Source organism: Phyllobates terribilis, unplaced genomic scaffold (genome assembly GCF_046119375.1).
Source record: "Phyllobates terribilis strain yellow unplaced genomic scaffold, ASM4611937v1 Scaffold_7__3_contigs__length_470593459, whole genome shotgun sequence".
NCBI lineage: Eukaryota > Metazoa > Chordata > Amphibia > Anura > Dendrobatidae > Phyllobates > Phyllobates terribilis.
In genome coordinates, this window is record NW_027362767.1 from 433,895,343 (window position 1) to 433,908,335 (window position 12,993).

The 12,993-nt window shown below is 43.4% G+C and overlaps 1 protein-coding gene across 2 annotated transcripts in view; it reads left to right on the forward strand.

Annotated features, from left to right (window-relative positions):
- The window catches only part of EXOC3L2 (exocyst complex component 3 like 2), a 152,848-nt gene extending 140,907 nt beyond the window's left edge, over positions 1-11,941 (forward strand). For both annotated transcript variants that reach the window (XM_073642079.1, XM_073642078.1), the window contains exons 2-12: positions 4,761-5,227; positions 6,006-6,439; positions 7,093-7,247; positions 7,338-7,563; positions 9,050-9,150; positions 9,548-9,658; positions 10,137-10,272; positions 10,615-10,737; positions 10,817-10,972; positions 11,061-11,182; positions 11,311-11,941. In XM_073642079.1, the coding sequence (XP_073498180.1) occupies positions 4,761-5,227; positions 6,006-6,439; positions 7,093-7,247; positions 7,338-7,563; positions 9,050-9,150; positions 9,548-9,658; positions 10,137-10,272; positions 10,615-10,737; positions 10,817-10,972; positions 11,061-11,182; positions 11,311-11,611 (2,332 nt within the window). In that variant the 3' untranslated portion in view covers positions 11,612-11,941. The remainder of the gene's footprint in view (positions 1-4,760; positions 5,228-6,005; positions 6,440-7,092; positions 7,248-7,337; positions 7,564-9,049; positions 9,151-9,547; positions 9,659-10,136; positions 10,273-10,614; positions 10,738-10,816; positions 10,973-11,060; positions 11,183-11,310) is intronic.
- The last annotated feature ends 1,052 nt before the right edge of the window (positions 11,942-12,993 follow it).

Here is a 12,993-nt window from a genome sequence, read left to right on the forward strand (position 1 = left end):
TTGGCCGAGTCCCACACCTGGTGGACGCAGCACGGCTCGGGTGGTCACTCAAGGCCGGAGTGACCGGAGCAACACCTGTGAGTAAAAACCCTGAAACTGCATCACCTGTCTCTGAGCTTCCTTGCTGCACCATCACAACCACCAACTTCCACATCTGCTGCCCTGAGGCCATACCCCTCCCGTTGGGGGTTATACCATCCTTGCTGCACAAACCTACCACCGGCCTCAGCGGTCTGCTCTGCAGCGGCGGCCTCCTAGCCGCAATCAACGGGTGGCGTAGTCGACACTTAACATCTACAAAGACTGCCACACACTTAGTTTGACCACCCTGGGCACGGACCGGGTCACCGCCACAAGGACTACTACCCCTATCCAGATCCGGCTCCGGGTGTCCCTTGAACATGGCCCAGGGGGCGCGTCATATAATGAGCAGTATAATACAGGGTGTAATATAGGGTATAATGAGCAGTATAATACAGAGTGTAATATAGGGTATAATGGGCAGTATAATACAGGGTGTAATATAGGGTATAATGGGCAGTATAATACAGGGTGTAATATAGGGTATAATGGGCAGTATAATACAGGGTGTAATATAGGGTATAATGAGCAGTATAATACAGGGTGTAATATAGGGTATAATGAGCAGTATAATACAGGGTGTAATATAGGGTATAATGGGCAGTATAATACAGGGTGTAATATAGGGTAAAATGGGCAGTATAATACAGGGTGTAATATAGGGTATAATGGGCAGTATAATACAGAGTGTAATATAGGGTAAAATGGGCAGTATAATACAGAGTGTAATATAGGGTATAATGGGCAGTTTAATACAGGGTGTAATATAGGGTATAATGGGCAGTATAATACAGGATGTAATATAGGGTATAATGGGCAGTATAATACAGGGTGTAATATAGGGTAAAATGGGCAGTATAATACAGGGTGTAATATAGGGTATAATGGGCAGTATAATACAGAGTGTAATATAGGGTAAAATGGGCAGTATAATACAGGGTGTAATATAGGGTATAATGAGCAGTATAATACAGGGTGTAATATAGGGTATAATGGGCAGTATAATACAGGGTGTAATATAGGGTATAATGAGCAGTATAATACAGAGTGTAATATAGGGTATAATGGGCAGTATAATACAGAGTGTAATATAGGGGATAATGAGCAGTATAATACAGGGTGTAATATAGGGTATAATGGGCAGTATAATACAGAGTGTAATATAGGGTATAATGGGCAGTATAATACAGGGTGTAATATAGGGTATAATGGGCAGTATAATACAGGGTGTAATATAGGGTATAATGGGCAGTATAATACAGGGTGTAATATAGGGTATAATGGGCAGTATAATACAGGGTGTAATATAGGGTATAATGGGCAGTATAATACAGGGTGTAATATAGGGTATAATGAGCAGTGTAATACAGGGTGTAATATAGGGTATAATGGGCAGTATAATACAGAGTGTAATATAGGGTATAATGGGCAGTATAATACAGGGTGTAATATAGGGTATAATGAGCAGTATAATACCGGGTGTAATATAGGGTATAATGGGCAGTATAATACACGGTGTAATATAGGGTATAATACAGAGTGTGATAATGGGGATATGTATTGGCGTAATACATGTATAACACAACCACAAGACGTATAGTCACAGGATGAGCCACGTGGGAACACGGTTAATGCAAAAGGTAAAGTGCAAAAAGACCAACCAGATCCGCCGCTCCACCAGCAGTGTAAATATATACATACCCCGATATAAAGAAAGTAACAAGCAGTATATGGAAATGCTAGAAGATAAATGAAAACAGTAACAATAAGTAGCTATAGATGGTATAAATGATATTTCTGCTTGTATGTATAAAGAATGCTGGTATAACCTGGGCATCTCCTGTATATAATTATACATGTACAGCTGGTATAACCTGGGAATCTTCTGTACATAATTATATATGCCCAGCTGGTATAACCTGGGCATCTCCTGTGTATAATTATATATGTACAGCTGGTATAACCTGGGCCTCTCCTGTATATAATTATATATGCCCAGCTGGTATAACCTGGGCATCTCCTGTATATAATTATATATGTACAGCTGGTATAACCTGGGTATCTCCTGTGTATAATTATATATGTACAGCTGGTATAACCTGGGCATCTCCTGTATATAATTATATATGTACAGCTGGTATAACCTGGGCCTCTCCTGTATATAATTATATATGCCCAGCTGGTATAACCTGGGCATCTCCTGTATATAATTATATATGTACAGCTGGTATAACCTGGGCATCTCCTGTATATAATTATATATGTACAGCTGGTATAACCTGGGCATCTCCTGTATATAATTACATTTGCACAGCTGGTATAACCTGGGCATCTTCTGTATATAATTATATATGTACAGCTGGTATAACCTGGGCATCTCCTGTATATAATTATATATGTACAGCTGGTATAACCTGGGCACCTCCTGTATATAATTATATATGTATAGCTGGTATAACCTGGGCACCTCCTGTATATAATTATATATGCATAGCTGGTATAACCTGGGCATCTCCTGTATATAATTATACATGTACAGCTGGTATAACCTGGGAATCTTCTGTACATAATTATATATGTACAGCTGGTATAACCTGGGCATCTCCTGTATATAATTATATATGTACAGCTGGTATAACCTGGGCATCTTCTGTATATAATTACATTTGCACAGCTGGTATAGCATGAGCATCTCCTGTATATAATTATATATGTACAGTTGGTATAACCTGGGCACCTCCTGTATATAATTATATATGTATAGCTGGTATAACCTGGGCACCTCCTGTATATAATTATATATGCACAGCTGTTATAACCTGGGCATCTCCTGTATATAATTATATATGTACAGCTGGTATAACCTGGGCATCTCCTGTATATAATTATATATGTACAGCTGGTATAACCTGGGCATCTCCTGTATATAATTACATTTGCACAGCTGGTATAGCATGGGCATCTCCTGTATATAATTATATATGTACAGTTGGTATAACCTGGGCACCTCCTGTATATAATTATATATGTATAGCTGGTATAACCTGGGCACCTCCTGTATATAATTATATATGCACAGCTGGTATAACCTGGGCATCTCCTGTATATAATTATATATGTACAGCTAGTATAACCTGGGCATCTCCTGTATATAATTATATATGTACAGATGGTATAACCTGGGCACCTCCTGTATATAATTATATATGTATAGCTGGTATAACCTGGGCACCTCCTGTATATAATTATATATGCACAGCTGGTATAACCTGGGCATCTCCTGTATATAATTATATATGTACAGCTGGTATAACCTGGGCATCTCCTGTATATAATTATATATGTACAGTTGGTATAACCTGGGCACCTCCTGTATATAATTATATATGCACAGCTGGTATAACCTGGGCATCTCCTGTATATAATTATATATGTACAGCTGGTATAACCTGGGCATCTCCTGTATATAATTATATATGTACAGATGGTATAACCTGGGCACCTCCTGTATATAATTATATATGTATAGCTGGTATAACCTGGGCATCTCCTGTATATAATTATATATGTACAGATGGTATAACCTGGGCATCTCCTGTATATAATTATATATGTGTAGCTCGTATAACCTGGGCATCTCCTGTATATAATTATATATGTATAGCTGGTATAACCTGGGCATCTCCTGTATATAATTATATATGTATAGCTGGTATAACCTGTGCATCTCCTGTATATAATTATATATGTACAGCTGGTATAACCTGGGCACCTCCTGTATATAATTATATATGTACAGCTGGTATAACCTGGGCATCTCCTGTATATAATTATATATGTACAGCTGATATAACCTGGGCATCTCCTGTATATAATTATATATATACAGCTGGTATAACCTGGACATCTCCTGTATATAATTATATATGTACAGCTGATATAACCTGGACGTCTCCTGTATATAATTATATATGTACAGCTGGTATAACCTGGGCATCTCCTGTATATAATTATATATATACAGCTGGTATAACCTGGACATCTCCTGTATATAATTATATATGTACAGCTGATATAACCTGGACATCTCCTGTATATAATTATACATGTACAGCTGGTATAACCTGGGCATCTCCTGTATATAATTATATATGTACAGCTGGTATAACCTGGACATCTCCTGTATATAATTATATATGTACAGCTGATATAACCTGGACATCTCCTGTATATAATTATATATGTACAGCTGGTATAACCTGGGCATCTCCTGTATATAATTATATATATACAGCTGGTATAACCTGGGCATCTCCTGTATATAATTATATATGTACAGCTGGTATAACCTGGACATCTCCTGTATATAATTATATATGTACAGCTGGTATAACCTGGGCATCTCCTGTATATAATTATATATATACAGCTGGTATAACCTGGGCATCTCCTGTATATAATTATATATGTACAGCTGGTATAACCTGGACATCTCCTGTATATAATTATATATGTACAGCTGATATAACCTGGGCATCTCCTGTATATAATTATATATATACAGCTGGTATAACCTGGGCATCTCCTGTATATACATTTTTCATCATTGGTTTTCCATTATTGAGAGCTGGAGATCTGACAGTTGAAGGTCGTTGAAGTTATTTTTGTTTTTTTTTCAGAACTGAGGCCATGCCAGTCACCGCTCCCAATCCGTTTGACGAGGACAGACCCCTGGACCGGCCAGCCCCTGAGGGGGGCAACCCTTTCCTTGACTATGAGGTGGAGGGTAAGAGGGAACCTTTGGGATCAGATGCAAAGCGTCGAGGAACACTTGAGAAAATTGCTGGACTTTCACCATTTTGGAAAGGAGGGAAAAGTCTTTTAGGGGTGAGAGGAGCCCCTGAGAAGAGACGAGGGAGAAGGAAATCGGAGGATGTCAGTATCTTGTCTCTCGGCCGCAAAAAAGATGGAGGTGATGAAGAGGGCGGTGGCCCTGGTGGAGGAGTCAAGCGCCTCTCTTTTCTATGGCTTAGTAGCAGTGGTGGAAGTTCGGGAAACCGGTCACAGAGGGAGTCCTTGGTGGAAGTGGTTCCTGAAAGCAACGAGGTTATCCGAGAAGCCGAGAAACCTCGAGAGCCGCTTTCTGGTGAGTTCCCATCGTGGCCCCTGTAATGTGGTCCATGTTACTAGTCATTGGGAGGTGGATGACTTTTGAGACACAGTTTTGTCCTCTCTTCTGGTGACTGGACACGGTCGGTCCATGTAAACGGACCCTTACACAGAGGTGATAAGTAGCGGGTCCTGGAGGTCTCGGAGTCCGAGACTCCCATCTCTACTGGTCTATATAGCATATAATATTAACGGCCAGAACAGGGGAGCCTCAGTACCTGACAGCAGGTCCGGTCATCTTGTCCATTCACATAACTGCTACAGACACCTTCAGGTTTTTTTTTTGTTACTTAACCACGTGCATTTTGGGCTACATTAAATTTGTCAGGGAGTTTGTAACCTGTCGTTATCAGAACTCCTCTCTGCTGATTTATGACCACAGAGCACATCAAAGTCAAGCTGAACTTTGATGTGGTCATACATCAGCCCAATGGATCTGATAAAAGACAGATAAAACAGGTACGAACTCGGTTAGGATGAGCTCACTGATGGATTCTCAGTTACCTCATTTCATGTGTAGGAACAAAAGAGCATGTAAAAGCCAAATTTTGACTTAATTTTTGAATGAAACCCAAACATTTTCAGTTGAAAATACATGAAGTTAAGTAAAATAAAGGTGTCCATATACTTGAAGGCACATTTATATGGGCCGATAATCGGAGAATGAGCATTAATAAGCGTCACCATAATGCACAACACAACGCGTAGCAGGAGACACGATGCAGCTGAGTAACGTCACTTTCCCCTTGATCCAGTGCTGGAGATCCTACAGCTCATCCAGCGCCGGGAGCTGCGGTCGGCCGACCAGCACATTGTGGAACTGGAGGCTGAATGTGAAGTAGAGATGAGTCCGGTGAGTCTGAAGAGTCCGGGCCGACAGGCCAAAGACGTGACTCTGCTGTATGAGGCTCTGATGAAGGAGATGTGGGCAGTGGTGGAAGAGTCCCTCAACAACAAAGGCAAACACCTGAAACTGAACGAGGTGATCGGTGTCATCCAGCAAGAGGAGGCTCGGGAAAACCCTGCTGGCAACAAGAACATGAGGGCATATTGGGTGGAGGCCGTCCAGAGGAGCGTGAAACAGAGGCTAAAGAGCAACCTGGAGGGCAAAATGGGCTCACTGCCATCTCAAGCTGACAGGGTCAAGAGGATTGTGGTGGAAGACCTGACCTCGGTGAAGAATTACTTGGTAAGTGGATGATCGCACTGGTCCATGTGGGTATAAGGAACGTGTCTATGAGCAGTATATTCATCCACATGGACACACGTACCTGGCCAGGAAAATAAGTGTCCACAAGTGTGAATGTCCTGTACATGGACATGCGTACCTGTCTGCGTGCAAGACTTTACCTGGCCAGGTAGATGGATGAATCCGTCCAGGTGAACAAGTCTTCCCTGTGTATGAATCTACCTGACCACAAGGGCAAATGCACCTTTCTATACAAATACATGTACCTGTAGAAATGGATGAAACAGTCCACATGCATGATTGTACCTGTCTACACGGATGATTGTACCTGTCCAAATTGATGATTGTACCTATCAACATAGATGATTGTTCCTATCCACATGGATGAGTGTACCTGTCTACATTGATCATTGTACCTGTCCATTATTTAAGACTGTGAACCATTCCACTGTGCTAATGATTGCCCTATAAATTAGTAATATGAGGTGCTCACAGCTCTGCCCCGTTATGATGTTGCCGGCTGCTTCTTCAATGCCCTTGGCTTTTAGTCTGACTTCTTTCGGGTCCATGTAGCTGCCAGGAGCCAAAACTCCTAGACATGGACATGGGGTGGTTTATGTTCCTGGAGGATGACACAAGCCTTCTTTCCGCAGGTTTGTTCATATCCCAGAGACTTTGAGGTTTTCCGGATCTACCTTTCTGCCTACCATCGAGTCGTTTCGGAGTGGCTCAGTGCGGCGGCCCAACGAGATCTAGAAACCAATGACATCTACTTCATTCTAGACTGGAACAGTAATGTGTACTGCAGGTGAGGGGCAGCACAGGTGATGCTGGGGGCAGGCATGGGGTGACGGGTGACATGCTGGATATAAGCGATGACCCTGGCCTCTCCATACAGGGATATCCTGTCCAGACCAGAGATCTCCCCACTCATCAACCCATATGAGTTGGGCCCCCTGCTGACCAGTGACACCCGGACCATGCTGGAGCAGCAGTATGTCAGCCTCATACAACAGCGCGTCTCCCACAGACTGGAGGAAGAACTCAAGGTGGAGCAAGATCGCTGGACCCAGATGATGAGGAATGAGGATCACCTGTCAGGTTTTAGCGGGAGGGTCATTCAGGTAAATCCTGCTTTTCTGATTACTGCCCATTCTCTTCTCTCATCTCTGTCCATTCTCCATACCATGACCACTGTGTATTTTATGTTTCCGGATCACTGTTCAAAATCTGTTTTACAACTGCTCTCCAGTATCTTTACTACGAACGGTGTCCATTATGTGTTTCCCGACCTCCGTCCATCATCTGTCGTCCAATCGCTGTCCATTATCTATTCTCTGACTGCTCGGTCCATTATCTGTTCTCTGACCACTAGTTCCATTATCTGTCCAATATCTGTTCTCCAGCTGCTCGGTCCATTATTTGTCCTCCAACCGCTTAGTCCATTATCTGTCTAAGATCTGTTCTCCGACCATTCAGTCCATTATCTGTCCTCCAACCATTTGGTCCAGTATCTTTTCTCAGACCAACTCGTTCCATTGTTTATTCTCCGACTGCTCAGTCCGTTATCTGTTCTCTGACTACTCAGTCCATTATCTGTTCTCCGACCATTCAGACCATTATCTGTTCTCTAACCGCTCAGTCTATTATCTGTTCTCTGACCACTCGGTCAATTATCTGTCTAAGATCTGTTCTCCGACCATTCAGTCCATTATCTGTCCTCCAACCATTTGGTCTAGTATCTTTTCTCACACCATTCGTTCCATTATCTGTTCTCCGACTGCTCAGTCCATTATCTGTTCTCCGACCATTCAGTCCATTATCTGTTCTCCGACCGCTCAGTCCATTATCTGTTCTCTGACCATTCAGTCCATTATCTGTTCTCCGACTGCTCAGTCCATTATCTGTTCTCCGACCATTCAGTCCATTATCTGTTCTCCGACCGCTCAGTCCATTATCTGTTTTCCAACCGCTCAGTCCATTATCTGTTTTCCAACCGCTCAGTCCATTATCTGTTTTCCAACCGCTCAGTCCATTATCTGTTTTCCAACCGCTCAGTCCATTATCTGTTTTCCAACCGCTCAGTCCATTATCTGTTTTCCAACAGCTCAGTCCATTATCTGTTCTCTTACCGCTTGGTCCATTATCTGTTCTCCAACTGCTCAGTCCATTTTCTGTTCTCTTACCACTCAGTCCATTATCTATCCAATATCTGTTCTCCGATCGCTGGGTCCATTATTTGTTCTCTGACCACTTGGTCTATTATCTATTATCTGTTCTCCAACCACACAGTCCATTATCTGTTCTCTGTCATTTTCTGGATTCTGACCTCTCCATCCATTATTCGTTCTCTGTCCGCTCAGTCCATTATCTGCCTTCTGACCTCTCCGTCCATTATCTGTTCTCCAACTGCTCAGTTGATTATCTGTTCTCTCTCGGCTTGGTCCATTATTTGTTCTCCGACCACTCGGTCCATTATTTGTTCTCCGACTGCTCAGTACATTATCTGTTCCCCCATCTCTCGGTCCATTATCAAATTTCCGACCATTCTGACTGTTCTGAACCACGGTCTATTATCTGGTCTTTTACCAATGTTCCTCTTCCAATTAGATCATGAAGCCGCACATTGACCGAGCGCCGCTGATCAGTGAAGGTTTTGGGGTGATGTTGGCTCTCACCTGCCTTTGCTGCTTCTCTGATTTCCTGTGCAGGTATTTTCCAGTATAAAGTTCAATATTTGGGGCAATCATTGTAAGGCCAGGAAGCAGGACATGAGCTCCGGATCTTAGGTCACGATGAGAGGTCACAGGTCATGATGAGGTCACAGGTCATGATAAGAGGTCACAGCTCATAAGAGGTCACAGGTCATGATCACTGGTAACAGTCATTATTTTTATTTATATTAAAGCTCCAAATAATTCCATCTGAACATGAGACAGAAGGTTTAGATACATAATAGAAGATAAAACAAGTACAAGACACGTGAACTAAATAAGCGACAGACGGGTAGAGAGGGGAACCCTGCCTGCGGGGGGGCTCACAGTCCACAAGGTCCCAGTCATTATTCAGGGGTCTTCGCGTCACTTCTTCTCTTCTCCCTTTTACCAGATTCCACAAGTCGGTGGAGCGATTTTATTTAGAACAGGAAGGACTGACGGAGACGACCGAGGCCTTCATCTACCGGATCATCAGTATCGTCAACTGCTGCCCCCCATTCCAGTGAGTGACCCTCAATCTGTCCGATATACAATAGAAAAAATTCCTTAAATAGGTAAAAGAAGACAAAGGCCAAGATCCGCCATAACGGTGACTTGAGTGTATGGACAATATAGACAACGTAAAACACAACGTCACTTAATGGCCTGATGAGCAGATGACGGCCAATATGTAACCCATGGATATAGAGAATACACATCGCTGGCTACTGACGAGAGGAGCAATGCACCCAATACATAACATCACTGATATAGATAAAGTAAAAGACTGCGCCACCTAATGACCAAAGGGGCAGATTACATCCAGCAACGTATGTAAATAACCAATAAATACTCTCTCCCAGCTCATGGGAATCCTTTGGCTTTACACATTTTCTATAAAACTCCAATTTTTATTAATTAAAATAGAAGTCATTCATGTATGGTGTATATAAGAATAAATGAAATCTCGCAGCATCTAAGTCTGTAAACTTCATTCTCAGGGAATTCGGCAGCCGCATGGCGCAGCTCGCTAAAGAAGATGGAATAGATGCTAAGAATCAAGCAGAGGGATCTCTCGGCCGGATTACAGCTCTTGCCACGAGGGCCATCTCGGACCTGATTCTGCTTGACATAAAGGTAAAGCCGTGTAGTAAGGCCGTCTTGGCTCACATCATGGTTCGTATGCTTGGTGTACATGTTGGTAAATGATCCTGGCGCCGCCGTGTAGTAAGGCCGTCTTGGCTCACATCATGGCTCGTATGCTCGGTGTACATGTTGGTAAATGATCCTGGCGCCCGCAGTCTCTTTCTACTGGATGCCTGTCAGTGCCATGTCCTGGTATCTTACATTAGGCCGTGATGCGGAGATGTGGAGACCTAGGCTTTAAAATACAAAGAGGGGAGCATCTTGCATGAGCTCTCAGCAGGACGATTGGAGCAATTATCATCTCGATTGAGGGAATTTCTTTTCTTACAACAGCCATTTTCCAAGAAGCTTCTGAGCCGGCGATGGCTGAACAATTCAGATGCATGTGATGGGATTGTGTCCATCCTGGGAGAGCGAACAGCTGCCCTACGCAAACTAAGCCCGGGACCTTACCAGGTATGTGTCCTCAGCACCGACATTTCTATGACTCCTGGATGTGGCCTGCAGAATGATGATGTTCTGCACTTCTCTACAGGCCGCCATATCAGAGCTCCATCGTAGAATCTTCCTGGAGCTGGTTCGCCCTTTCATACAAGGAAAAATATCCTGCACCAATTCGAAGACCAGAAGGAAAGTTGCCTCCAAGCTGAGGGAAGAGTCGAAGCAGCTTGGGCAGATCTTCAGCAGGTTGGTAAGTGACGATTCTGCAGATCTTGAGATGAAGTCCCCATGGTGTTGCCCGAATCCGATATTGGATCATGTCTCCTTTCTCTCCATAGGAATCTCCCGAAACCACTCTGGACCAGGTCATACCCCGTCTCACTGAGATTCTTGTGCTAGAGGACACGGCGTCTATCCAGATGGAAGTTGGGATGCTGGTGTCCGACTTCCCAGATTTCAGGTGAGTGCATAGTCCTGAGCTTGTCATTACTAGTTGTCTTTCTCTGTACCTGGTCATGCTTTTGCCCATCTCACCCATTCATCATTACATTATCTCCATTGATGACCCGTTCCATGATCTTCTCTCAGGAAGCGTCATCTGTCTTCTCTACTTGATGTTCGTGGCCTTTGGGATCCAAGCTCCAGGCAGCAGATCTTGGGTGTTCTCCATGACTTAGAAGGTGTAGACGCGTTCCCTATGTGTCGGGGCGCTCCAGGATTTTTTGCTGACATTAGTTTCACACGAGACACCCGCTGTGTAAATATCAATCTCTCTCGGGTCTCCCAGTTTGGTCGCAGGACTTTCAATCGGCTGAGCCGTCAGAGAACAAACATTTCAAGCCCTCCTGGTGGTGGTTTAGGCAACGGAGAAGAGGACACACAGCTCTAGATGGCCACAGATGTGTTTGGCCAAGGTCATGGATAAAAGTTGTTAATAGTGGAGAAATTATGAAAGCTGAAGACACAGGAAGGATGATGTGAGATGTCTCGCTACGTCGTGTTGCCATTGTAGTCGATGGCGAGAGCCCAGTTCTTCTTCCTGCAACCCAGCAGAGTCACGGCTTTGAGGGACAACCCCATACTTCTTGAGCGGAGTATCATGTGAGGCAACGGAGGCTTCTCTTGGAGATTAATAAGACTGAGACTTCCAGCAGATGTCCTCCATGTATATGTAGAATATATTCTAAAGAGTCAATGTAATAAAGATTAATTTAACATTTTGCATTGTCCTTGTCATTTCTCCCAAGATACAAAACGCTAAATGTCCAATGGCTGGTAATATGGCAGTGATAGTGGATTATTAGATATTCTGGATTAATAGATGCTCAGATTTCTCTGTACTTTATTTACAAAATTAAAAGTTCATATGTGATTCCATGACAAGTCACCCATGGTCAGCAGGAACATTGTGGCTCCTGGGCCCCTACGCAAAATAGTGAACAGGCCCTCACCTATCATGCTCCATTTCTAATACTGGTGTCCGATCTCATAGGGAGCTTGGGGCCTCACCAGGCTTTGGGGCTGGCGGCAGCTACCACCTCTGCGCCCCCTATAGCTGCTTCCCTGTCTTATCTTCTGTCCATAGACTGCAATGGCTTCCTTTCCACGATTATTTCCCTCCGGAGCCTTCAAGAGTCCCTGGAAGCACCAGATACTTCAGGGGGGCTCTTTACTCATCAGCAGGTCAAGGAGGGGTCTTGGAAGTGGTTTATGACAAACTTTTATGGATCCTGGAATGTTGTTCCCAAAGTGACAGGGAAGTGTCAATGAGGGGATACAGCAAAAATAAACAGGATACAGGAGGGAACAGGCGGCAGAGGTCACCATCGCATCCTGTTTAGATGGCGGCTGATAGGACGGTGGCCATGTGCACGGATTTAACCCCATTAGAATAAGAAAATAAAAGTGACCCAAGACACGCGTGAAGAAGAAGCAGGCAATATTATTATTACGTACTCAGTGGCGTAACTAGAGTCCTACGGGCCCCGGGGCAAAATATAGACCTGATCCTCCAATCGCCCGCACTACTGTGGCCCACACATCTGAGCAACATGCTGGAGTAGGGCCCAGGTCCACATATTGCCCTGGGGCCCATAGGACTCTAGTTACACCACTGATCACTAGTATTATATACTGCAGAGACAGAGGAGAGATCACTATTATTATATACTGCACAGAGTGTGCACAATTATTAGGCAATTTGTATTTTTGATGATTAATTTTATTATTGAACAACTACAGTGCTATTGGTCAGTCCGAAAAGTTAAATGG